This window comes from Eumetopias jubatus, unplaced genomic scaffold (genome assembly GCF_037043125.1).
Source record: "Eumetopias jubatus isolate StellerSeaLion01/CBP00866 unplaced genomic scaffold, mEumJub1_p1.0 scaffold_4, whole genome shotgun sequence".
NCBI classification, from domain to species: Eukaryota; Metazoa; Chordata; class Mammalia; order Carnivora; family Otariidae; genus Eumetopias; species Eumetopias jubatus.
The window spans coordinates 7,812,466-7,838,613 of NW_028274810.1; the positions used below are offsets into that span (position 1 = coordinate 7,812,466).

Here is a 26,148-nt window from a genome sequence, read left to right on the forward strand (position 1 = left end):
ATCTTGATTTCTTTGACCTCTATCATTTAACAGTGAAAACTGGTTTCTAACCTAATAAGGATATTAGAATTTGAACAGGAATACATAATAATGCTGACTCTATGAAAGAGGGGATAGAGAAGAATTACATTATCTGATCAAGAAGCTGAACTCTATGATAGCAGAAGGAGGGGAGAAAAAGCCCTCAAACTAAAAGCATGATACCATGAAGAACATGCAGAAATTAGAAAATGTAGTACAGATAATACTTCTGTTCTTTGATAAAGGTAATAGAGAAGCTTATCTGGAAGAATTCCTTATGGCCTGTGCATGTGTATGTGTGTATATGTATTCTCATACCTTAGAGCTGGGCTTGGGGATAAGAAAAAGGAAGTAATAAAATTTAATACAAGGATACAAATGAAACCTCAGAATTTAACAGTGTGTGTTTGAGAGCCTTTGAGCAGGAGTTCATGTTATAACTCTGCCCTTTACTAATGGTGTAATGTAAAACCAATTAACTTCACCTCTGGGCCTGAGTTTCCTTCTCTCTAAAATGGGCAGTTTCCTACACATAAAAGGGCTCAGTGAGTATTTGACGTTGGAAACAATATCGTGAAAACCAAATTAAATAATGAACATTAAGCGCTAGGCACATTCTAAGTGTTTAGTGTAATTGCGGGTGTTAGCTATAGGCCTCAGTTGTTTGATGAGTCAGTGCCAACCTGCGGGCATCTTCGGTAACAACTTCATAAGTGATTACAAATGTGACTTCCAAAATTTGTGTGTGATAGAAAGCTGAGAGGAGTTAATAAGGAGATTTTGGGTGTTAGAACAAAGAATTTTAAATATTCTGAACTGACTGGAAGTATGAGCCAAAAAAAAAAAAAATTGAGAAGGATGAATATAAAAGTCTTGCAATAAGTTTAAAACCTTAATTATCCAAATTCAGGATGGGGAAGCCCAGTTTGACAACCCTTATTATATAAGAAAATATTTGCTGTTAGTGAAATGGCATTATCATTCACTCCATTTTTCATTTTTCATGCAAAAAGCTTCAGGGTTAACTCTTTCCTCCTCCTTATCTGCCACATAAAGTGTGTCATCAAGCCATAAATATATCTTGAATCTCTTTATCACCACTGCCTCAAAAATCTCCTATGGTGCCATCATCCCCTCTGTGGACTACAGCCATGGCTTCCCTTTCAGCTGGTCATTCTTCTTTACCTAAATTTCTTTTCCATATACAGGAAGCATTGCTTTTTAAATTGTAAATCCCTTCTTACTGCTTCTCTGCTTTGAACCATATAGCCCTCCCATTAGACTTAAAATGCAAACTCCTTAAGCTGGTTCCCCAAGGACTTGCAAGGTCTCAGTCACTTGCCTCCAGGCTCCTTTCACAGACCCTTTTCCCTTCCTTAACATATTGAACCAAACTGATATCCAGTTGCTATGTTTAGCTCCTTTTCAATTTTGCATATACTTTGCTCTTTCTCTGTTTTTAACTCTTATTCTTAAGTCTTTGCTTACATCTCTTCCTCAAAGCACTGTTCCATTTACTTCAGAATTGGCCAGTCTCCCCATGATATATGCTCCCAGCCTGTAGTACTTCTCTTTAGGGCTTTTATCACAATTGTAATTTCATAAATTGTTTACCTGATGACAATGTTCCCATTAAACTTTGGCCTCCATGAGGACAGAGACTGTATGTCTTATTGGTCTACATGTGTTCTGTAACAAGAATAGTGGAGGCATCCTTTAAGTAGCAGATGAATGACTAGAAATTCTCTGGGACTTTAACTAACTAGACTCAGTGGTGATAATGTCTCATTTCTACTGAGAACACTAACATCAGATTATATCACTAGAAATACAGCATCATAGAGGAAGGTAATTTGTTATCAGCTTAAAATAGACTATTATGTATATAAGATGTTTTATGTCAGCCTAATGGTATCCACAAAGAAAAAAAACTTTAATAGATATACAGAAGATAAAGAGAAAGAAATTAAAGCATACCAGTAAGAAAAACAAATCACAAAGGAAGACAGCAAGAGAGGAACAAAGGAACTTAAAAAAAAAAAAAAAAACCCAGGAAGCAATTAACAAAAGGGCCATAGTAATAGCCCCAAAGAAATAATTACTTTAAGCATAAAAGGACTAAATTCTCCAGTCAAAAGACACAGAGTGGTTGTTGGATAAAAAAAAAAAAAAAACAGATCCAACAGTATAGTGTCTATAAGAGATTCACTTTAGCTTTTTAATGACACACATAGGTTGAAAGTGAAAGGATAGTAAAAGATATTCTGTGCAAATGGAAACCAAAAGAGAGCAGGAGTGGCTATACTTATGCCAGGTAAAATATACTTTCAGTCAAAATCGGTCACAAGAGATAGAGAAGGTAACTATATGGTAATGAAGGGGTCAGTTCATCAAAGGGATGTAACAGTTGTAAATATGTATGTACCTAACATTGAAGTACCTAAATAAATATTTAAGGTACTATTAATTGACCTAAATAGAGAAACAGACAGCAATACAGTAATACTTGGGGACCACAGAATACCACTTTTCAACACTGGATAGATCATCCAGACAAAATTAATAAGGAAACAAAGGGCCTGAATTATACTATAGACCAAATGGACCTAATAGACATATACAGAACATTCCATCCAACCACACCAAATAAACATTTTTCTCAGGCGCACACAGAACATTCTCCAGGATAGATCATATATTGGGCCACAAATCAAGCCCTATCAAATTTAAGAAGATTGATACCATATCAGGTATTTTCTCTGACCACAATGGTGTGAAACTAGAAATCAGTAATAGAAGGAAAATTTAAAAATTCACAAGTACAAAGAAATTAATACATTCCTGAATAATCAGTGGGTCAAGAAGAAATCAAAAGGAAAATCAGAAAGTATCTTGAAAAAAATGAAATGCAACAAAAATAGTTCTAAGACAGAAATTCATAGCAATTAATGCCCACATATTAAGAGAAAAGAAAGGTCTCAAATAAACATCCTAAGTTTAAACCTCAAGGAATTAGAAAATGAAGAATAATGTAAGCTCAGAATTAACAGAGGGTAGGAAATAATAAACTCTAGAGCAGAAATTTAATAAAATAGAGACTAGAAAGAATTCGTGAAAAAAGAGTTGATTTTAAAAAAGATAAAATTGATAGACCTTTAGCTAGATTAACCAAGAGAAAACAGTCAAATAAAAGTATAAATGAATGAGGAGATATTATTACAGCTGACACCACAGAAATACAAAGGATCATGGGAGACTGCTGTGAACAATTATATGCCAACATATTGGATAACCTAGAAGAAATGGATAAATTCCTAGAAATGTACAGCCTGCCAAGACCAAATCATGAAGAAACAAAATCTAAACAGACCAAAAGGAGTGAGGAGATTGAATCAGTAATCAAAAGCCTCCCAACAAAGATAAGCCTAAAACTTGGGGGTTTCACTGGTGAATTCTATCATACATTTAAAAAGAATAACAATTTTCCTCAAGTTTTTCCAAGAATTGAGGAGGAAAGAACACTTCTAAACTCATTTTACAAAACTAGCATTACCCTAATACCAAAACCAGGTAAAGACACTGCAAGAGGGTGCCTGGGTGGCTCAGTTCATTAAGTGACTGCCTTTGGCTCAGGTCATGATCCTGGAGTCCCGGGATCGAGTCCCGCATCAGGTTCCCTGCTGAGCAGGGAGTCTGCTTCTCCCTCTGACCCTCCCCTTCTCGTGCTCTCTCTATCTCATTCTCTCTCTCAAATAAATAAATAAAATCTTTAAAAGAAAAAAAAAGACACTGCAAGAAAACTACAGTCCTATATGCCTGATGAACATAGATGCAAAAATTTTCATCAGAATACTAGCACGCCAAATTCAACAGTACATTAAAAGGATCATACACATTTTCTTTATTCATTTATCTACATGTGTGTGTGTGTATATATATATATATATACACACACACATACACAAGTGTATACACATCATATGGTATAAAATACACATACACACAATGGGATATTATTCAACCATAAGAAAGAAGGAAGTCCTGTCATTTGTGACAACATGCATAGTACTTGATGGTATTATGTATGCTAAGTGAAATAAGACAGACAAATATTACATGACCTCACTTGTATGTGGAACCTAAAAAAAGCTGAAGTCATAGAAACAGGAGAATAGTGGTTGCCGGAGAGTAAGGGAAATGACATGTTGGTCAAAGGAAACAAATTTCCAGCTATAACATGATTAAGTTCTGAGGATATAACGTACAACTTGGTGATTATAATTAACAGTACTGTGTTATATACTTGAAAGTTGCTAAGAAAGTAGATCTTAAATGTTCTTGTTAAAAGAAAAAGGTAGTTATTTGAGATGTTGATGTGTTAACTAACGTTTTTGTGGTAATTACTTCTCAATGTATACTTAAATCATCATGTTATACACTTTAAACTTATACAGTGTTATGTGTTGATTATGCCTCAATAGAGCTGGTGGCGGTAGGGGGCAGAAGTATAGCATCAGAGTCAAGAATGTCTGTCCTTTATTCTGTCTTGGTAGGACCTGTAGTATACAGTCAGAATTCATCTTATTTTTATTACTACTTTTTAAGAGTGATAATAAACTGGGGTACACCTAAAGGAAAATGATTAGCATGGTATACACTGTGGAAACTATCATTTGAAGATATAGTTTAAAGGGCTAGGGTTGGCACAGAGAAGATTTGAGGGAAACATGATTGTATTCCCCAAACATTTGAAAAAGCTTCATACTGAAGAGAGTGAGACATAATTTTATTGTGTTCCTAGAATCCTTGGTGGGAAGATACATAAAACTTCATTTCAGTTCATTTAGAGAAAGTTTTCTAAGAAATAGAGCTTCCTAAAAATGAAATGGGCAGATTTGGCCTATTATATCCAAATTAAAAAAAAAAAAAATGTGTGTGTTTGTATCTCAGTCTTATGTCCAGTCCTTGAATTTAGGAATTTTATGAACCTAAAGCTGTGTGGGGCTGTTGTTTTGGTAAAGAATGTGTGATAAGAGAGAGATTGATAAATGATGTTCAGCTTTAGGGTCAGAATAGCGTCTGATAATTCGCCTACTTGTTTCTGGGCAAGAATACATGTAATTAAATACTTAAATATTAAATACTTAAGTAGTGTAAGTATCTCCTTGTGCAAAATGAGAAAAATACCTTCTTCTCCCATCAGGATCACTGTATAGTTTTGCTGCTTTAATGTTCCATCACTTGGTATTAAATGCACAGGTTTGCTAGGATGGGAAGACATATACTACATTTTTTGATTGCTAAGTTTATGAATAGAACTCTTTGCTGTAAACATTAAGACAACTTTTGTGTTTCTTACTGTGGATGTCGGGATTTAGAGAGAAATAAGTGAAGTTGAAGAGCCCTAATTAATCTTTAGTACTCAGATATATTCAGGTTATCATTGCAGCAGGTGCTCCTTAGCGGAGGATGTAGTCAGGGGTAAAAAATGCACTGGACAGAGTTATGGCTGGAGTGAACTCGAACTTATTCAGTAAATTTGTCTTTGTTTTACAGGAATTAAAAATACTTTCCTGTGTTTTAACTGTTCATACTCATGTCAGGATTTGGGTTTTGGGTTAGAAGAAATCGGCTTAGAAAGAACAAATGGAAGATTGGGAAGCAATGCAACAGTACTTAGCCTACATCTAGTCTCCAGAGTTCTGAGTTTTGGTTAACAATTATTAAAGGAAAGGTGGGATTCCCAAAACCAGAGTATCCTGAACACTTAGCAATTCTTTTCTGTTTCTGTAGTCTGCCCTCAGAGATCTTCAGGATTGATTCTGCAAACTGACTGCCCAAATACATGTTTGCTTGCTTGCTTTATTTTTTTAATATATATATTTCTTTTGAATAATTGTTTTCTACTTACAGTAGCAATAAATGTAAATTGTAGAAATTATATGCACAGAGGCTACAAAATAAATGAAAACTTAACATTTCCACCACACGAAGATCACCAGTACTAGTCCTATAGTACATATTCTTCTGGATCTTTCTGTAGGTATATGTGGGTATATGCATACATTCTTAAATATTTTGTTACCAGCATGAAATAATTATATGTATACAGTCCTTATGTATGATAAGATAATTGTACACATACCGTTCTGCATTCTGCTTCAGCAAATGAATTCCACCTTTTGGTTTCAGAAATTACTTCATCTAATACCCAAATCATATTTTAAATTTCCAGTTGACCCTGAAATGCCTTCTGCAGCTAGTTTGTCCAAGCTAATATCCAGTCCAGGGTCATACTTCTAATTGTTGTATCTTAAAAAATTTTTTCTCATCCAACTCAGTTCCCTTTTTATGACACTAATTTGTTGAGTACTAGGCTAAAATGTTTTCCAAGATGGCCCACCTTCTGGATTTATCTCATTACCCTGAGGTGCCATTTGGTTTGTTGCTTTATCCCTTGTATCTCCTATAATCTAGAAGTTATATCTAATGGAATCAGGTTTGGCTTAAGCATTCCATAGGTGATTATTGTATTGTATACTTAATGTATCAAATTGGAAGATGTATAAAATCTGATTGACCCATTAGTGAACCATTACTAACACTAGGATGGTTCTCTGTTATAGAATAGTGATGACAACTTGATTCTTCTATTTATATAGTTGTTTTACCCTTTGTGACTGAAAAGTAATCAATATGGGGTTATTTAAGCTCCATGAATGTCCAGTTCTCTGTCACACGTTCACATAATGGTTTTAGCAACTATTTATATAGTCCTTGTCTGAGTCGGTAATTTCATTAAGATTGTGAAGTTGTAGTTTTCTAAAACCTGTCATTATATCCATGGTTACATGCCTGTAGAGTCTTTCCTCAATAACTGACATGTGGTTACTCTGGATTACAGTTTCTGTAAGAGGGCAGGGTAAATGCTTACTTCTTTTAATTACCATTTTTCAAAATAAAGAATTGGTTTAATAGCTGCCTCAAGTGGTGCCAAATGACGGTTTTCCAAAAGCTTTTCTCTTTTTTGAGTGTCACTTTGTGCTTATGGCTTTTCATAGATCAACGTATATGTGGTTTTAAGAGTTAAAGAATTTTATGTACAAAGGAAAGCTACAGTTCTCTGCCTTTCCCTTTCCTGCCTTGATTCCTGTTCTCCAGGGACCTCTACTTTCAAACCTTTAAGTTCCTTATTTTATTTACCTTCTGTTTCCATATAATACACTACAACTATTGTATTGATTTTTCCCCCTGTCTGTTGACTTCTTATTGTGGAAATTAAAGATTAAACTCTTGTTCATCCACTCCCCTCATTTGCCTATACATAAAATACTCACATTTTCTTCCCTCTTCACCACTTTCCCAGATTGGCCTGTCAAATTTTTATTAAATCCGCATTCAACATTAACATTGTGAATGTATAAATATTACTCGCCACTGATTACAAAACTGATTAGTGTTCTTTTTGTACAATTAATTTCCTCTAAATTATTGATCTGATTACTTAATTTTCTAATTAATTAACTTATTCAATCCCAGACTTTTAAATAACTGTAAACCTCTCAACAAAGTCAAAACTTCTGTTTATCTTTCAGCTCCATTTTTTTCTTGATACGGTACCCCATGGAATCCCCCAGCCTCTTTCCTCTCTAGACTGTTCTCTATACCTGTTGTAGAGTTAACATCCTAGGAAATCCTTTTTTCTGTTTAGTGGATTGGATCCCCTCATTTTCTAGATCTCATGCCTTTCTCTTCTGTGATATACTCCTTAATTTCTGTGAGTAAATCTACCAGGAGATTTCTGAGGATGGATGGGGGCAAAATTGCTGAGATCTTCTACCTTCATACTTAATTAGAAGTTTGGTTGGAAATGAAATTCTAAGTTGGTAATCATTTTCCAGGTTTTTTAAGGCATTGCTCCCAATTTTTATTATTGCTCTTGAAAAAATCGGATGCTATTCTCATTCCTGATGCTTTGTATGTTACTGTTTTTTTCTCTGGAAACTTTATGATCTCATCTTATTTCAGGTGTTCTCAATTTCATAGTGAGGTGCCTTGGTGTGGTTTGGGTATCCTGTGGGCTCCTTGGTATAGAAACTATCTTTCAGTTCCAGAAAATTTCTTGTTTTATTTCTTTCCTAATTTCCTTCCCTCTGTATTCTTTGTTCTCTCTTTGAAGAAATTCTATTGGATCTTGTACCTCCTTGTTTAACCCTCCAATTTTCATGTATTATTTATTTTCCAGCTTTTTATTTTCTGGAAGATTTCCTTAACTTTAGCTTTAACCCACCTATTGAACTTTTTGTTACTGCTATCATGTTTTTTATTTGGCTATAAATTATATAAGCACTTCTTCCTGTTCTCTGAATATTTCTTCCTTATTACATTCTGTTTTTGTTTCAGAGATACCATATCTTCTCTTACCTCTCTGACAGTAGTGATTATGGTGTTGGGAGTTGCATTCTCTCCTTTTTGAGCATTGCTTTGACGTTCCTGTGGCCAGAGGCTTTGCTCACTTCCTGGTGATCCTTGAGTGTCAGTGTGCCAATTGTATTTATGAGGGAGGAACTGAGAAAGTGAAGGGAAGCTTTGTGTGCATGGGCAAGAGTTATTGCTTGGTGGATCTAGAAGCAGAGGATGAGCAGGAGCCCTGTTGTTTTGTTGTTTAGTTGTCACAATCTGTGAGTACTTTGGTTTGGGCCTCTTAGTTTCCTGGAAAGGAATCTTTGAGGGGTGTAAGTGTGGGTGTCTGTGTTTCAGAAGCCAATTAGGAGCAGAGGGCTAGAGCTATCACTGTTGAGTGTAACACGTTAACTAAATCCCGTCTTTTCAGCCATGCCTGGGGTTCTGGGGTCCAGAAACTCTAGTTCAGCATCTCTAGAGAGTAAACCTTCCCACTGCTCTGGTGATAAATCATCACCTTGCTGTGCTGGCTGGGGAAAAGGTTCTTGCAGATTTGACTGTTTCTATGCAAATTTAACTCAGCCTCCTCTCTTTAGTCCCACTTCATGTCATAGCTTTTAGAAGTACGTAGGTCTCCACTTTTTGAGCCTTTCTAGTGTTCTGTAATAATAACAACAATTAGAATGATACATAATGCATGTATGTACTTTGCATGTATTAACTCCTTTAGACCTGTGAAGTAAGTACCAGTAGTATTCCCATTAGGGAGTAGGATACCAGTAGTATTCCTAATTAGGGAATTAGGAAAATGAGGCATGGAGAGGCCAGGCACCTGCCCAGGTAGTACAGCAGGAGGGTGGTAGACTCAAGATTTGAATCAAAGCAGTCTATCTTGAATCCATCACTGCCTTTCAGTACAAACCAGCTTGCTTCCTGTTGGTGACCCTATTTCTACGAGCAGTTAGGTTTCTCTGCTTGCTAAATGAGTTATTTCTAGGCCACTTATTTTCTGCCTTCCAAAATTCTGATGATGCCGATCTGCTTCGTGTCCTCTCCCATTCTCTTTGTCTCTGTTTCTTATACCTATTATATTGCTTCACTGTCATTTTGGGAACAGAGTTAAATGTTGGTGTTCGATCCATATTTTTAATTGAAATTTCTCAAAATTCTTACTACTTTTCTGTTTCATGCCTTGTTTCGTCACCTTTTTTTTTTTCCTGACACCTCCATGACTTATGTATGCTCCATTGTTTCCAGGTTGCCGGACAGGTGAAGCCAAATTGACAAAAGGATTTAATCTAGCTGCCCGGTTCATCATCCACACAGTGGGACCTAAATACAAGAGCCGCTACCGTACTGCTGCTGAGAGTTCCCTGTACAGCTGCTACAGAAACGTGCTTCAGCTGGCCAAGTATGGCTCCCTCACTTCCTGGACGCAGCATGCCGTATATGGTGAAAGGCCCCAGCTTCAGAATGAAACCTAGCTGTGGAAGTCAGTTTTGAGGGATTTAAATCACATAAGAGGACTCTGAAGATAAAATTAATTATCTTCACATACTTAGCAGGATAAAAGGAGTGGATTTGGGTGACTAAAGAATTTAACCTATTCCCATTTTACTCAGTCTTTACTTGGAATATATTTCCCCCAAATGGTACAATTATAATATTGATGTAATTATTAAAAAGTATAACTGGATTACCTGTTATTATAGATTTGTTGAGGGGGTAGGGAAAGAGAAGTTGAGCTGCATTTTTAAATTATTTACATATGTATGTATTATGAATGTTGGTAGTTTGTGTTTTCTGTTTGCAGAGAGCAATCAATGTCTTCTGTGGGATTCTGTGTCATCAATTCTGCAAAACGAGGTTATCCTTTAGAGGATGCAACACACATAGCACTTCGTAAGTAACATTGGAGATGCTGTGCATACATTGAGCACTTTGTAAGTAGGATTGGGATGCTGTACATAAATTGACTCAATCATAATGAGACAGAATGTCATATATGTGATATAAAAATAGGGTGTTTAGCTCTAGAGAACCCATGATCTCACTGTATTATATGCAGGTTCAGACCACATCTACACATTTGTATGTAGTTCTGGGTGTCCTATCTAATATGAGACACTGACAAACTGGAGAGCAAACAGTTTGAAACATTAGTGGTATTTCTCCTAAAGAAGACCATGCATTGTTTTAGCATATATGGTTCTCATCTTCACATGTCTAAAAGAGTGTCATTGTGAACTTATTCTATGCTACATTTTGGGAGCAGTGTTCTGAACCATTTTGGGAACCATCGTAAATTACATTGAGCATCTGCTGAAGGAAAGCTGTGGACCCTTTCCCCAGAGGAATATACATAAAGAGGGAATTTGTGTGTAATTTCAGGAAGCTCATAGATTCTGGTAAGGATTGTAGATAAGACCTCCAATGGTAGAAGGCAGGTCAAAGACTATTGTCACAAGGAAAGAGACTTGGTCCCACTTGAGATAGGACTCTAATGGAAAGGTATTTTAAGTGAACTTCTTGTCACTGGGAATATTCATGCAGAAACTAAATGACCATCTGTTGCAGATACTCCTCATTGAAGAGGAAAACTACACCAAATGATCTTTATGACCCCTTTCTATCTCTAGAATTTAAAGAGGACTGGAGCTGAAAGTTTTATATCCACCAAAAAATTAGTGAGATATTCCAATGTATAAAATTATTATTAGTCTATAGCCTAGAATTTAGGGTGAATTATGACATAAGTAATCCTATTTAATAATTAGCTACTTCTAAGATTTAAGATTTAGAAGTCAAGGATCTTATGGTAAATTTAATATTTTATGGTTATGATTTATATATATTAGACTGAGCTTCTTGAGGAACAGAAATCTTTTCATCTTTGCATTTCCAGTGCTTTCATATGTCAGGAATGCTTTACATATGATACTTGCTTAAGAAATATGTGTTTTAAAAAGGCATAAAGAAGTTCCATTTTGTTTCCTCAACAGCCCTGTGTTTCAGGTGTCCATTTTACAAATAAGCTCAGAAATTTATCATGTTCTCAAGGTTATGCAGATTCCTGACTCCCAAGTCTAGTAACTTCTCTGTTATACTAGATCAGTTACGCTTGAGGTTAAACTACTTCAGTAGGAAATTCTTATGTTATCAATACTCTGCATATATTCCGAATGGTGCCTTACCAAAGCAAAGTTCCTGCCTTTGTATAATTCTTTTTGGCAAAGCTCTTGGCAGGTCTTGACATTCTCTGATTCCTTAGTCCTTGCCCCATCATCCCATACTTTGAGCTAAGTCTTTTTTTATGTCTCTGTTTCTTATTAAAGTAATCATATAGGTCAGAATTCAAAGAGGAAGCAACATTTTATAGAAAAGCCTCTGAAAAAGGAGTCCAGAAGACTGGTTTTTGATCCCAGTTCTACCAGTCTCACCAGCTCTGTTTCCCAAACTAAATCACTTGATAAATCACTCGATCTACCCGAGAGGTGTTAACTTTGAGCAGTAATTGTAGTAAGAGCAGGTGAAAATCAACAGTGGCCTAAGGGACTTTGATGAAGCAGTTTCTAAGAATTGAATTAGCACAGATGAAATGGAAAACGTAAAGATGGACAAGTCAACTTATATTTTATAAGGCCTATTTGACTTACTGCACCTTAAATCTGATAGTAAAACCGTAGCATTCTCATTAAAAAAAAATACGCACATATAAACAGTTGTGGCCTTTGCTCACACACTTTCTGAGCATTTGGGAAACCAGTGGCTTGTACACTTTTACAGCATATATGGGCCAAGAACAAATCTAATAAGTAACTCTAAGTCCTTAGTACCAAACTCTTTCCTACTTATTAAACTATTACCAAAATTTATTTCATTTGAAACCTAAGTAATATCCTCTTGATAGATATCTCAAGACTGTTTGTCTTTTTTTTCTTGGTTCATGTACAGTTCAATTCTTCTCCATTAGAAGCCTAAAGAAACCTCTGTTGAAATAAATTTATCAGGTTATTTATTAATTCAGCAAAATTTTGAGTGATTGTGTAGGAGACCCTGTGCTATAGAAAAGAGAATACAGTGGTGAGAAAAAAAGATGACGCTGTTTGTTCTCACTGTGGTTCCATGTTGGGAATTTTAATGCCCCAGATGTCATTCTCCCCAGTTAAAGGGTTTTCACTAAAAGTTAGGTACATGACATCCTGGTTGGTTGCAAAGAATAGTGCACAGATGAAACTGAAAGAAACCGTTTGAATTGGCAGTTGGTACTAAAATCTTATAGCTATGACATCACTCTTTCTTTTCTCCTTTTTGCAGAATTACTTTTCTTAATGAATTCTGCTGAGGGGATTCAGTTTGGTTATTCTCTGGTATTGTATTTTGTCTTCCAGTGGAAATCCTACAGTAGTATGCTGGGAAACCACTATATGTGAACATTAAGTAAAACTTGTTGTCACGGTGCCTGGGTGGCTTAGTCGCTTAAGCGTCCGACTCTTGGTTTCAGCTCAGGGTCGTGGGATCGGGCCCCATGTTGGGCTCTGTGCTCAGTGCGGAGTCTGCTTGTCCTTTTTCCTCTGCTCTTCCCCCTGCTCACACAGGCTCGCGCACACTCTATCTCTAAATAGAATCTTAAAAAAAAAAAAAACCTTGGTGTCAAAATAAAAGAAAATCCCTTTTGGAAAAATCAATTTTAGAAAATCATTAAAGCAGAATAGAGAGAGAAATGAAAAATAAATTTGTCACCTAACAGAGGGAGAATTCTAAATAATTTAGTCCTTCAACAAATGGGTCTTAGATTCTCGAGATACAGTAGTAAACAAGGTAAGCAATATGTAGATAACCAGACTCATAAAATGTTACTTCAGCTGCCAGTTATTTTCGAACAGTTGTTTGCCATATCTTAAGATACGCTAGGTTCTGGTAATATTAATGTAAGATATACTTGGCCTTCAGAAAGCTCACAGTCTAGCTATAAAATGCAATGAGAAGTTCACAAATGGAGGGCCATTCCCGTTATAGAAGGAACACAAGGAAGGATGGAGTTCTGTACAAACCGGATGGCCTTGAACTGGATCTTGAAAAATGAGTAGGACTTCACTAATAGAAGGTCATGGTGAATGAATGGTGTTCTAGTCAAAGGTGACCGTGCAGGCAGAGGCAGGGCAGCATGAAAGCTAAGTGGAATGTTCTGAGTACAGCAAAGAATCCAATTTGCTGAAAGTAAGGCCTGTGGGAGGAATAGTGGGAAAGCGGACTAAAGGGCAGGGCTGGAGGGGCGGCCGGTTGAGGCCAAGTGTGGCAAACCTTGCTGGGGACTTCGATCCTAATCTACAAGCAGTGCAGAGCCTCAGAATTGTTTAGTAAGGAGGGTGACAAGGGAAGGAAGATAACTCAGGCAACAGTGAATATGTAGACCTGGAAAAGAGAGAAACAAGAAAACAAGAGCTTATTGCTGAAGGCTTTGTGAGCATTAAGATCCTGAGAGCAGCCGAAAGAGAGAAGGAATGGATGTTAGAAATAGCAGTAGAAATAAAGGATATGATAACCCATTGAAAATGCAGGATGAAGGGAGAGGTCAAAATGTTAAAAAATTCAGGATTTGAGCTCAGATGAGTGATTTGATGTTGCTATGTGATAAAATAAAGAATATAAGTAGAGGAACAGATTTTGGTGGGTAAAGATGGAGGTCAGTTTCAGACCTTCGGAGTTTGAGGTCTCTGGGTTACCTGGGCAGATATGCCCAGTAGGCAGTAGGGAATTCAGCTCTTTTACTCAGAAAACAGAATATAAAGATTTGAGAATATCAATAGTTACATTGGTGCTAAGCCAGCAAATTGGTGAGCTAAAGAGAATATACATACGTATATATATATTTCTTGATAATGATGATATTGCTATCAAAAATTGATATATGGATATCAAGAATTGATATCAAAATTGATCTATTTCTTGACATATATATATATATGTCAAGAAAATAAATGTGGAGGACAGAAACGTGGAGGACAACATTTTAAAACGTAGGGCATGGGCACATAAAACTAAAGCTAGAGAAATCTCTAGTGAGGTAGGGACTAAGAAGAGGCCATTAGGTTTCATTGATAGGAAATTGATAGGGAAGAATCAGGAATAACATAGAAATTAAAAAAATAATTCACCTTTGGTCAATGGGATTTTGACAGGGATGCAGTGCTGAGTAGGTCACTGTTAACTAAATGAATGTGATCAGAGAGAGAGGCCCCAGGGAATAAAAATATACTGGGTAAGGAAGAATTGTCTGGAATCAGCATCTTCTATGGCCAGGCACTGTTCTAGAAGCTGGCAGTAATGCAGTAAATAAAATAAAGCTCTTGTTGTTGAGGTACTTTCGTTCTAGCAGATGGGCCGGGGAGGGCAGAGAAGATATAAAATAAACTCCACAAAATGTCTATAATACTTGCTCTGGAGGAAAGCAAATCAGAGAAGGATTTTTAAATACGGTACTCTGGGCAGCCTTCACTTATGAGGTGTCACTGAGCAGAGACCTGACTGAAATGAGTACTGATCCATTATAAAGATAAAACTTCGAAGAGTTTGAATTTTCTTCACACAGGTATTTCTTATTTATTGCATCATTTTTTCTATTCCTTTCCTTAGGCACTGTAAGGAGATTCCTAGAAATTCATGGGGAGACCATTGAAAAAGTAGTATTTGCTGTCTCTGAACTAGAAGAGGTATTTTGTAATTATGTTTCATTGTTTAAATCATTTTTACTTGTTTACCTTTGTCTCATCATTCTCTATTTACTGAATTGCCAGCGGGCAAATCCTCAGTATCTGTGTATGTATTTGGCAGTGGGGCTTACCATCCTTTGTTGAAAAGAATGCATATTAGAGACTAAAAACAAGTCAAGAAGGAGCATTCTGATCATGTTTTTACTGCTAAACTGTTTTCACTTAGTGAAATCTCACAAGGTGGAGTAGTTCTGCTTTGCTCTTAAAACCTCTCAAGGCATCACCTTATAATCCGAGTACTGGGTGCTTGGGCAGTATAACTAGAAAATTGCTGTGCTGGAAAAGCTTTGGGTCTACCTTGCCTGGAAACATGACAGCCTAGCCTAGTGACTAGCATTGATTAAATTGTGAGGTTTGTGTTTTGTTTTGTTTTGTTGTGTGTAATTAAGTTTAGTATGTTTCAATTTCACTTAGAGCCATTTTAGAAAATGATGTTTTTTTAACTCTATTTTTTTAATGGCTTTATTTATTTTTTTAACCCTTTTTAAATTTTATTTAGTTTTAGTATGCTCCATCCGGTTTAGCTTGTATTATTTTGCAGTTTTGTGACCTTGGGCAAGTTACTTAACTTCTCTGTGCTTTGATAAAATAGGAGTATTAGTAGTACTTATACCACAGGAGTTTAGTGATGAATGAGTTAACACATGTGAAATATCTGTTCGTGGTATTAATAGCTATATACATGATATATAAATACTTTTGAAATTGCTAAAATGAGTCGCATTTGCTTGTTTGCTATCTCTTGTTTTGTCTGGTTTACCTATTCATTCAGTGATCTTTTATTGAGTGTCTATAGCATCCAGGTTTATTACACTAGATTCTGGAAATATGCCAGTGAACAAGTGAGGGTCATTGTCCTCAAGGAATCCATTGTCTATTGGTGGGGACAGACAATTCAGATAAGTTATGATAATTATGGTAAGTACATTAATGGAGGTATGGAATAGATAGGAACTCCAGCCTGCACAGGGTTAGGAAATGCTTCCTATGGGAGGTGATAAACTTGAAATCATCGTAAAAAATAAATAAAGATATTCCAAGGGAGGGGCAAATGACAATAGGACAGGAGTGGCAGGATTTATGCATTCCAGGTTCGCTGACCTGAATTTGCCAGGATGGCAGTCACGTTTAACTTGACCACCTGACAGTATCCTGACCCTTAATATAAGAACTGCTTGAGGGTCCCAGATAGCATCTAGTTGAGCTTAGGTTTTTATTCTTGAGGGAGGCTGTCTTCATGGTGTCTGGAACAGGACTAAGCTTGCGTGCTTCATTACTTCATTATTTTTCACAGAATGTCTTGCTTTTCTGACACAGGCTACTTACCAAAAGCTGCTACCTCTGTACTTCCCAAGGTCACTAAAGGAGGAATGTCGATCATTGCCATACCTACCTGCAGATATTGGAAATGCAGAAGGGGAGCCTGTGGTACCTGAACGACAGATTAGAATAAGTGAAAAACCTGGTGCCCCGGAGGGTGAGTTCTCCTTTTTCTTAATTTCCCTCTTTTATCAGGGACTGATAAAACCCACCAAAAGGAGAAAGTCCAGTCTACCTTCAGGGACCTCTCTATGGGTGTGACATTAAGTTCAAGACCAACTTAGATGTCTTTAGAGTCTTATTCTTGTTAAAATTTAGTCTTTTAAGTTAAAATATATATATATTTACACACACACACACACACACACACACACACACACACACCCCCCATCAAGTCTGTTAGGCAGTAGAGATCCAGAGGTGGATTTAACAACATTTGCATCCTCGTGAAGTTTATAGTTGTATGCAGGACCCTGTTGAGACAGTAATCAAGTACATAATCATCTAAAATTTTCAGCAGCTTCAACAGTATCCTCCAAAAGCCAGACCTAATATTAAATACTAAGACAAGAATACCATTAACACTTGTTTTGTTTCTTTAGGTTATATTCTCATGTAGTTTGAAGCCATGGTAGATCATGGTAGGATGGGAGCCCTTCTGAATCTGTGCTGTATGACAGCTAATATTGATCTTCATGGGTACACAGTTAAGGTCATAACTCCTTGTGTGGAGACATGCCTCACAAGCTTCAGTGCTAGAACTTGCTCTGAAAATTCAGCAGCTTAGGAATTACTATGAGATTCCTACTGTGAACACTTTTAAATGAGCATCAAGTTAAAATCTGTAGAAGGCTGCTTATCTCCTTTTTATCACCAGTACACAGCCTTAAGTCAAATGGAGGGAATTATAAGTGGTGTACCATCAGGAAATGTCTGAACCAAGCTTTGCTGGAGGGCTACCCATGTACTTTAGGGTATGCCCAGAGTTATTTGGAAATCCTCATGATCATGACCACCACCGTAGAATATAGTTTTTCCTAAACGCATAAATGCATTTTGTATGACAAGGAGTAATAATTGCAAACCCAATTTGAGATCATAATGCTGGGCTAACTCATTAACCAAAGGGTTCCTTGTGTCCACCATTTTCAGAGAGTGTTTAATTACCTCATAGATGTAAGACCTAGTATTCATAAATATTTTCAATTAGAATGTTCAGTCTGTTAAAATAGATGTAAAATCAGTTTTACGTGATTTGTTCATGGGTGTTTTTCATAAAAGCACACTCTTCTCAGCCGTTGGCCTGTCACAGTTTAAGGAGCTTGAAATAGATATAAGAAAATCCTAGCTGGATGGCCCACCTGACTGGGTTTCAAGTAGTGGCATTGCCTTGGGAAGCTCCCCATGGTCCAAGGCATTTTTTGTTGTTGTTTAAGGAAAAAAAGTTGGGTTTTTTGGTTTTTTTTAACAAAGCTAGTAAAGCAGTGGGGAACACAGTAAGAGATAGATGACCTGTTCCCAAAGTACTGACTTCTAGCCAAACATAAAATGATCATCTGGATAGATTAGAAAGTTGATTTATTAATTTGTGATGAAAACTAGAACTCTTATGGGTCAGATGATTATGTCAGCATGACCACTGTAGAAAACCAGGATGCTAAGTTAGAATGAAAACATATCTTAGTGAATGTGGATCCTACTCTGCAGTCCTGGTCCAGCCTTCTGCCATTGAGAGTTATCTGACAAAAGGAGTCCAGTTTTTGTATCAGTTTATCATGTGCTCCCTCCTTAAGTAGTTCTGGATAAATGACCCCAAACATTTGCTCTTTATATTTCTCTTTTGTTAGATGCAGTGCTATAGCCCTTCTTTAAACCTGCATACAGTGTAATTAATTCTATCTTTTTGCTTATCATTACATTCTGCTCTTTCCTTCCTCAGGTTACACCCAGGTCACCTTGATTTGATTTCATGTATTCCTAAAACTTCTGTCACACAGGGACAGGTGGTTTCTTGTGTTATTTCAGTTCTTCAGATACCTGAATCTGATTTCAGTTTGATTCTCAAAAATATTCCCTCAACCCCAGTTTTTTTTATTATGTCACCGTCATCCCTATTGCAGCATTCACAATGTAGCATTTACTGTCAGGTTTTGTCATAAGCTCTCTAGTTATAGTATTTTTGTTACAGACAGCCAAGAAGAGGAGGCTGAAGGCTTGGGAGTTGACCTGTCTTTCATCGGCTCTCATGCTTTTGCTCGAATGGAAGGAGATATTGACAAGCAAAGAAGACTGATCCTTCAGGGACAGTTATCAGAGGCAGCCTTGCAGAAGCAGCATCAAAGAAAGTAAGGCAAACCCCTTTGGACTGATAGACATAGAAGGACAGGAGAAATAAGCAAGGAGCCTACATCTGCTAAATGATCTACATAAAACGTATTCTTATTTATTCTTCATGACAATCCATGGAGGAAGATATCGTCTCCATTTTGTAGATGCACAAATTCAAAGTTAATTTTTATCAGTGGTCACAGTTAATATGTGGTGAAACCAGTGTTCAGGTGCACATCTGATTTCAGAGCTCCTGATCTTCCTGCTGTAATTTTAGTGCCTCTCGGCGAAGTTAGGTTCTAAAAGTACAAACAGGGAAAGACAGAGTTATGAGGTTTTTACTTTACTATATTTGTAATTAAAGCATAATCTATAGTTTTGTTAAATTTAAAAGCACTTTATTTCTCCCTGATTTATCCCAAGGACCTTATAAAGCCATTCCATTTCTTTCAGGTGTTTTCTTTTTTAATTTAAATTCAATTAATTAACATAGTATATTATTAGTTTCAGAGGTGGAGGTCAGTGATTCATCAGTCTTATATAATACCCAGTGCTCTTTACATCCTTTGCTCTCCTTAGTGTCCATCACCCTGTTACCCCATCTCCACCCCCGCCCTCCAGCAGCTCTCAGTTTGTTTGCTATGGTTAAGAGTCTCTTATGGTTTGTCTCCCTCTCTGATTTTGTCTTGTTTTATTTTTCCCTCTCTTCCCCTATGCTCCTCTGTTTTGTTTCTTAAATTCCTCATTTGAGTGAAATCGTATAATTGTCTTTCTCTGACTTCTTTTGCTTAGCATAATACCCTCTAGTTCCGTCCATGTCATTGCAAATGCGAGATTTTTCTTTTTAAGATTTTATTTATTTATTTGACAGAGTGGGAGAGAGCCCAAGCATGGGGAGTAGGAAAGGGAGAAGCAGACTCCCCACTGAGCAGGGAGCCCAATGTGGGGCTCAATCCCAGGACCCTGGGATCATGACCTGAGCCGAAGGCAGATGCTTACCCAACTGAGTGACCCAGGTGCCCCAAGATTTTTTTTTTTTGGATGTTTGAGTAATGTTCCATTGTGTATATATATATACACGACATCTTCTTTCTCCATTCTTCTGTCGGTGGACATCTGGATTCTTTCCATAGTTTGGCTATTATGGACATTGCTGCTATAAACATTGGGGTGCACATGCTCCTTTGGATCACTATATTTGTATCTTTGGGGTAAATACCGAGTAGTGCAATTGCTGGATCATAGGGCAGCTCTATTTTCAACTTTTTGAGGAACCTCCATACTGTTTTCCAGAGTGGCTGTACCAGCTTGCATTCCCACCAACAGTGTAGGAGGGTTCCCCTTTCTCCTATGTTTGCCAACGTCTGTCCTTTCCTGACCTGTTAATTTTAGCCATTTTGACTGGTGTAAGGTGGTATCTCATTGTGGTTTTGATTTGTATTTCCCTGATGCCAAGTGATGTTGAGCATTTTTCCATGTGCCTGTTGGCCATTTGGATATCTTCTTTGGAGAAATGTCCATGTCTTCTGCCCATTTCTTGCTTGGATTATTTGCTCTTTGGGTGTTGAGTTTGATAAGTTCTTTATAGATCTTGGATACTGGCCCTTTATCTGATAAGGCACTTGCAAATATCTTCTCCCATTTTGTAGGTTGTCCTTTGGTTTTGTCGACTGTTTCCTCTGCTGTGCAAAAGCGCTTTTTTTTTTTGAAGATTTTTATTTATTTATTTGAGAAAGAGCAAGAGACAGAGATAGAGCACAAGCGGGGAGGAGAGGGAGAAGCAGGCTCCCTGCTGAGCAAGGAGCCCGACACAGGGCTTGATCCCAGGACCCTAGGATCATGACCTTAGCCAAAGGCAGACGCTTAACCGACTGAGCCACCCAGGTGCCCGAGCAAAAGCTTTTTATCTTGATGAAGTCCCAATAATTCGTTTTTGCTTTTGTTTCCTTTGCCTTTGTGTCTAGCAAGAAGTTGCTGCGGCCGGGGTCAAAGAGGTTGCTGCCTGTGTTCTCCTCTAGGATTTTGATGGATTCCTGTCTCACATTTAGGTCTTTCATCCATTTTGAGTCTATTTTTGTGTATGGTTTAAGACAGTGGTCCAGTTTCATTTTTCTGCATGTGGCTTTGCAGTTCCCCCAACAGCATTTGTTCAAGAGACTGTCTTTTTTCCATTGGATATTCTTTCCTGCTTTGTCGAAGATGAGTTGACCATAGAGTTGAGGGTCCATTTCTGGGCTCTCGATTCTGTTCCATTGATCTATGTGTCTGTTTTTGTGCCAGTACCATACTGTCTTGATGATGACAGCTTTGTAATAGAGCTGGAAGTCCGGAATTGTGATGCCGCCAGCTTTGCTTTTCTTTTTCAACATTCCTCTGGCTATTTGGGGTCTTTGCTTGTTCCATAAAAATTTTAGGATTATTTGTTCTAGCTCTGTGAAAAATGTTGATGGTATTCCGATAGGGATTGCATCGAATCTATAGATTGCTTTGCATAGCATAGACATTTTAACAATATTTGTTCTTCTAATCCATGAGCATAGAACATTTTTCCATTTCTTTGTGTCTTCCTCAATTTCTTTCATGAGTATTCTGTAGTTTTCAGAGTACAGATCCTTTGCCTCTTCGGTTAGGTTTATTCTTAGGTATCTTATGGTGTTTTCTAAAGCAATTCCTAATAAGTCCTTTTTAAAGCATAAAGGAAAGTAGCTTCTGTACTTCTGGGTAAGCTTTTCCCAGGATCAACAGTCCTTGGAAAGCTAGCTGCTTTTCAAAAAGTTCTAAAGGAAAGAAAAATGATAAACTCTAAACAGTTCATATCAGCATTACTTGATAGGGTTGGTTGAGAGGTAACATCCCATAGGGTTGTTGTGAGCACCTGGTACTTGGCAAGCTCTTGAAATTGGTCACTGCTGTTCTACTCGGTACTGAGCAAATCGTGGTCTGTTTTACCTTTTAGCTTTGGTACTTGCCATCCCTTTTGACTGGAAAATCCCAATCCTTTAACTCCTGCCCATTTTCCAGGTTTCAGCTTAACAGTAATTGCCTCTGGAAATTTATCTTCCTGGAGATAAGCCAGGATAGGCCGAAGAGAAGTCTGGAATAGATGCCTCCTCCTCTATTTTTTTTTTTCATACCCTCTACTTAACCAAAGCATAGCATAGCATTTATCACAGTATATTGCAGTGATGTGTGGTTGTTGTAAGTCTCCATCTATAAACTGGGAGTGGACTAGATGACCTCTGGAGGTCCTTACAGAATTAGAATGTTGTGTCTGGCTGAGTTTCTGGGCTTCATTTTATTCAGATTTTATTTCTAGAAATGAAAGCAAATTTGCCACTAGGGGGCAGCAATGAATAGCTTTTCCAAAGGTCACAATCACCATGATAGTTTCAGTGGTTTCTAAATTTGTCATATGTAAGAATCATTTGGCAAACATTTTTCTTTAAATACAGTGAGGGGGCTGTTCCTCACGTGACTGGGACTTTGGCATCTGTATATATTTTGAAACTTTTTCACATTGTGATTCATGCACTGCTAGGTCTGGGTACCTTTTCTTTTTATAGTCGAAGGCAGTGGTTCACAAACGATTTGGTCTCAGGTCCCCTTTGCACTCTTAAAAATTGTTGAGGACTCCAGAGAACTTTTGTTTACATGGTTTGTACCTTCCAATATTTATTATATGAGAAGTTATTTTTTAATTTATTTAAAAATAACCCATCATGGTATTATGCTGAGCGAAATAAGTCAGAGAAAGACATGTATCATATGATCTCACTGATAATGAGGAATTCTTAATCTCAGGAAACAAACTGAGGGTTGCTGGAATGGTGGGGGGTGGGAGGGTTGGGACGGCTGGATGATGGGCATTGGGGAGGGTATGTGCTATGGTGAGCACTGTGAATTGGGTAAGACTGATGAGTCACAGACCTGTACCTCTGAAACAAATAATACATTATATGTTAAAAAAAATAAAAAACAAGAAGATAGTAGGAAGGGAAAAATGAAGGGGGGGAAATCGGAGGGGGAGACGAACCATGAGAGACTATGGACTCTGAGAAACAAACTGAGGGTTCTAGAGGGGAGGGGGGTGGGGGGATGGGTTACCTGGTGATGGGTATTAAAGAGGGCACGTTCTGCACAGAGCACTGGGTGTTATACACAAACAATGAATCATGGAACACTACATCAAAAACTAATGATGTAATGTATGGTGATTAACATGACATAATAAAATAAAAAAATAAATCTTCACAGGGGAAAAAATAAATAAAAATAACCCATCATGTTTTTTTGAAAAATAACTATTTTAAAAAATGGGTGAGAAGATACGGCACTATTTTACATTTTTGCAAATGTTTAAATGTTTGGAATAAGTTATCTTGGGTGAAGTATATAAAGAAAATCTAACCTCACTCAGATATGTAATTGGAAAGGGGAGGAGTATGTTAATAGCCTTTTCAAGTAACTTATGATATTCTTTGATATTATAACATAACTTGATAAGTGGTAGTTTCTTTTTTTTTTTTTATTTTATTTATTTGACAGAGAGAGACAGCGAGAGAGGGAACACAAGCAGGGGGAGTGGGAGAGGGAGAAGCAGGCTTCCCACTGAGCATGGAGCCCGATGCGGGGCTTGATCCCAGAACCCTGGGATCATGACCTGAGCCAAAGGCAGACACTTAACGACTGAGCCACCCTGATAAGTGGTAGTTTCTTAAAGTTTAGTTGTAATATGGAATCTCAAAGCATATCCATTAATTTTTATGTTCTGTTATATTAAAATGTTCTCTCCTGCTCTTTGAATGGATTTTATAATGGGAATTTACAGCATGAATTTATAACATGATGCATTGTCTTTTGGAAAATATTGATTCACTGAATTATTCAGATCTCCTAAATTCAGTAAAAAACATTTCATTACACAATATCAAAAAATTATCTTTGTTAATATTGCCACTGATCTCATCAGAAAAGTCTCTTAAGTATTAGGAACTGTAAGCTTCTGGGGATGGATACAAATTTTCCAAAATTATGTATGTTTTTTAAAGCTCAAGTTTTATCACTGGCAAGAAATACTGTTAGTTGTTTTTCTTGAAATGACAGGGTCACTTTATTCAATTTTGAGAAAACATCTGCCACATACTCATGTTGAATAACCACAGTTTGTCTGCCAGTCGTTATTTGAAGAAAAACAGTGTTCCATGAAAAAAAAGCAACAAGTTTAGCTTACAAGTCATAACAGTGCCTTTCTTCAAGACAACCTCATACTTCGGTATGCAGAAGTGCTTTATGTGTTCTTTCCATTTTATGATACGTTAATCTTAAAAAGATGTGTTTCAAGGATTGATTTAATAAAATTAATAATTTTTGCCTCCTCATCAAAGACATTCTTAAATAAAACAGGCTTTTTTCTTTTTCTTTCTTTTTTTTTTTTTCCCTGTGAGAATTTTGGCAGTGAAGAACACAGTGACCGCTAGTACAATCTGGTTCCTCCACCTCGATTCGTTCTAAGACACCAGTAGTCTACTTAACCATGCTTTTGCACCATCGGTGCAAATGTCAACACAGTGAAAAAGGCAAATGATGTTTCAGTATGATTATGAAACTGTCAAAACAGTTTTGACCTTGCAAACCCCCTTAGAAAGTGTCAGGACTGTGGACCACACTTTGAGAACCAATGGTCTGTGGTCTCTCACCAGTACCTTATGGTTGAAAGGCGTTTGGGTAATCATCTGATACAGTTTTCCAAAGTGGAGTACACAGTGTGTAAGCATTAGAATCACCAGGGCTGCTTGCTAAAAATGTGTATGCCCCACACCAAACTTCCTGAATTAGAACTTTTGTGGAAAGGGCTCAGAAATCTTCTGACGTTTCTTAGGTGATTCTTTTGTGCCCCAAATCACTGATCTAGTCTGTCTACTCTACAGGGGGTAAGTGATCCCCTAGCTTAGCTTGCCCAGAGTTACAGCTCATTGAGAAAGAGCCTTCAGAGCGGCTATCGTGGCACATCTCCATTCTCTACCACCTTCTTCAGCCCACTTACACAAAACAACTTCAGACAGGTTGGCAAAGGACTAGAGATTTTCTGTATTCGTATACAAAGAACTGCACTGTTAACCACTTTCCTCCAATCAGCCAACCTGTTCTCTTTCTTTCTCTCTCTTACACACACACACACATACACACACACACACACACACACACACACACACACACACACACACACACACACACACACACACACACACACCTCTTACCTTTTTCATTTCTCCGTGAGTGGTATAGATAACCTGGAAATTTTGAAGTTTGTGTTTAGACTGGAGACTTGTCTTTGTCTCTTTCTCTCTTTAATGTGGAAATGTGTTTCACTTAATAATGACTAGTTCAAGCCAGTATTAAAATAAATCTATTCCCTTCTTTCTGGAAAGGAGTCCTCAGCGAAGGGATAGGTTCTGGGAAGGAATATGAATACAGCATGGAAAGCACTGTTCTTCTTGGTAGAGGGCCTTGATCTTGAGATTCATATTTGTTACACAGTCGATAGTTTCCATTCAGTTCAGGAGACACTAGATGTTTACTCTGTGCAAGATAATATTTTAGGTACTGAAACATACCCAGATAAACAAGGTGGTCCTTCTGTTGTGAAATGCATGAGTGAGCCACACGGCCTTCAGATGTCCGGGATATGTTGTGAATGGTGGTCAGGCCACACGCACATGTAGTCAACACAGAGTTGCTAACTCTCAGAAGAGCACGGCCTGTAGCTCCCAAAGCCTGAACTAAGAAGCAGGCTCGGTGCCTCTGTCACACAGTTCTCTTGAGCGATAAGCTACGTCTGAATCAAAAGGTTTTCAGGTTTCCCACATAAGTGTCCAGTGCCTGTGGTGATTAAAGATGGGGTGCTTTCTCATAGCTGTGCTGCAGAGTACTTCATAATAATAGCAGCTCGAAAGTGTGGTCAAGGAACCAGAGACCCTTTCAGGGAGCCTCTGAAACCAAAACGAGTTTTATAATGCTACTCAGACATATTTGCCCTTTTCCTTCCCATTCTCACAGTGTTTGGTGGAGTTTTCCAGAGGCTGCTTACCATGTGACATTGCAGTAGATTAAATGCAGAAGCAGATGTGAGAATCCAGCAGAACTTAAAGAGATTTGCCAAGATGTTAAAGGAGTGTTAACTCTTCTCCCTAAACACAGTTTTTGTCATAAAAAGTTACGTATATTCACATTAAGCTTTTTATTGTTCTTAGATTTACAAATAATTATTTCTAAAGTTCCTGCCTTTATTTCTGATATGGTAAAT

The 26,148-nt window shown here is 37.4% G+C and overlaps 1 protein-coding gene across 3 annotated transcripts in view; it reads left to right on the forward strand.

Moving 5' to 3' along the window:
- GDAP2 (ganglioside induced differentiation associated protein 2) overlaps positions 1 to 26,148 on the forward strand; it is a 62,634-nt gene that overhangs the window by 10,530 nt on the left and 25,956 nt on the right. For all 3 annotated transcript variants that reach the window (XM_028101994.2, XM_088022317.1, XM_088022318.1), the window contains exons 4-8: positions 9,682 to 9,835; positions 10,238 to 10,326; positions 15,061 to 15,137; positions 16,515 to 16,674; positions 18,706 to 18,862. In XM_028101994.2, coding sequence (XP_027957795.1) covers positions 9,682 to 9,835; positions 10,238 to 10,326; positions 15,061 to 15,137; positions 16,515 to 16,674; positions 18,706 to 18,862 — 637 coding nt within the window. The remainder of the gene's footprint in view (positions 1 to 9,681; positions 9,836 to 10,237; positions 10,327 to 15,060; positions 15,138 to 16,514; positions 16,675 to 18,705; positions 18,863 to 26,148) is intronic.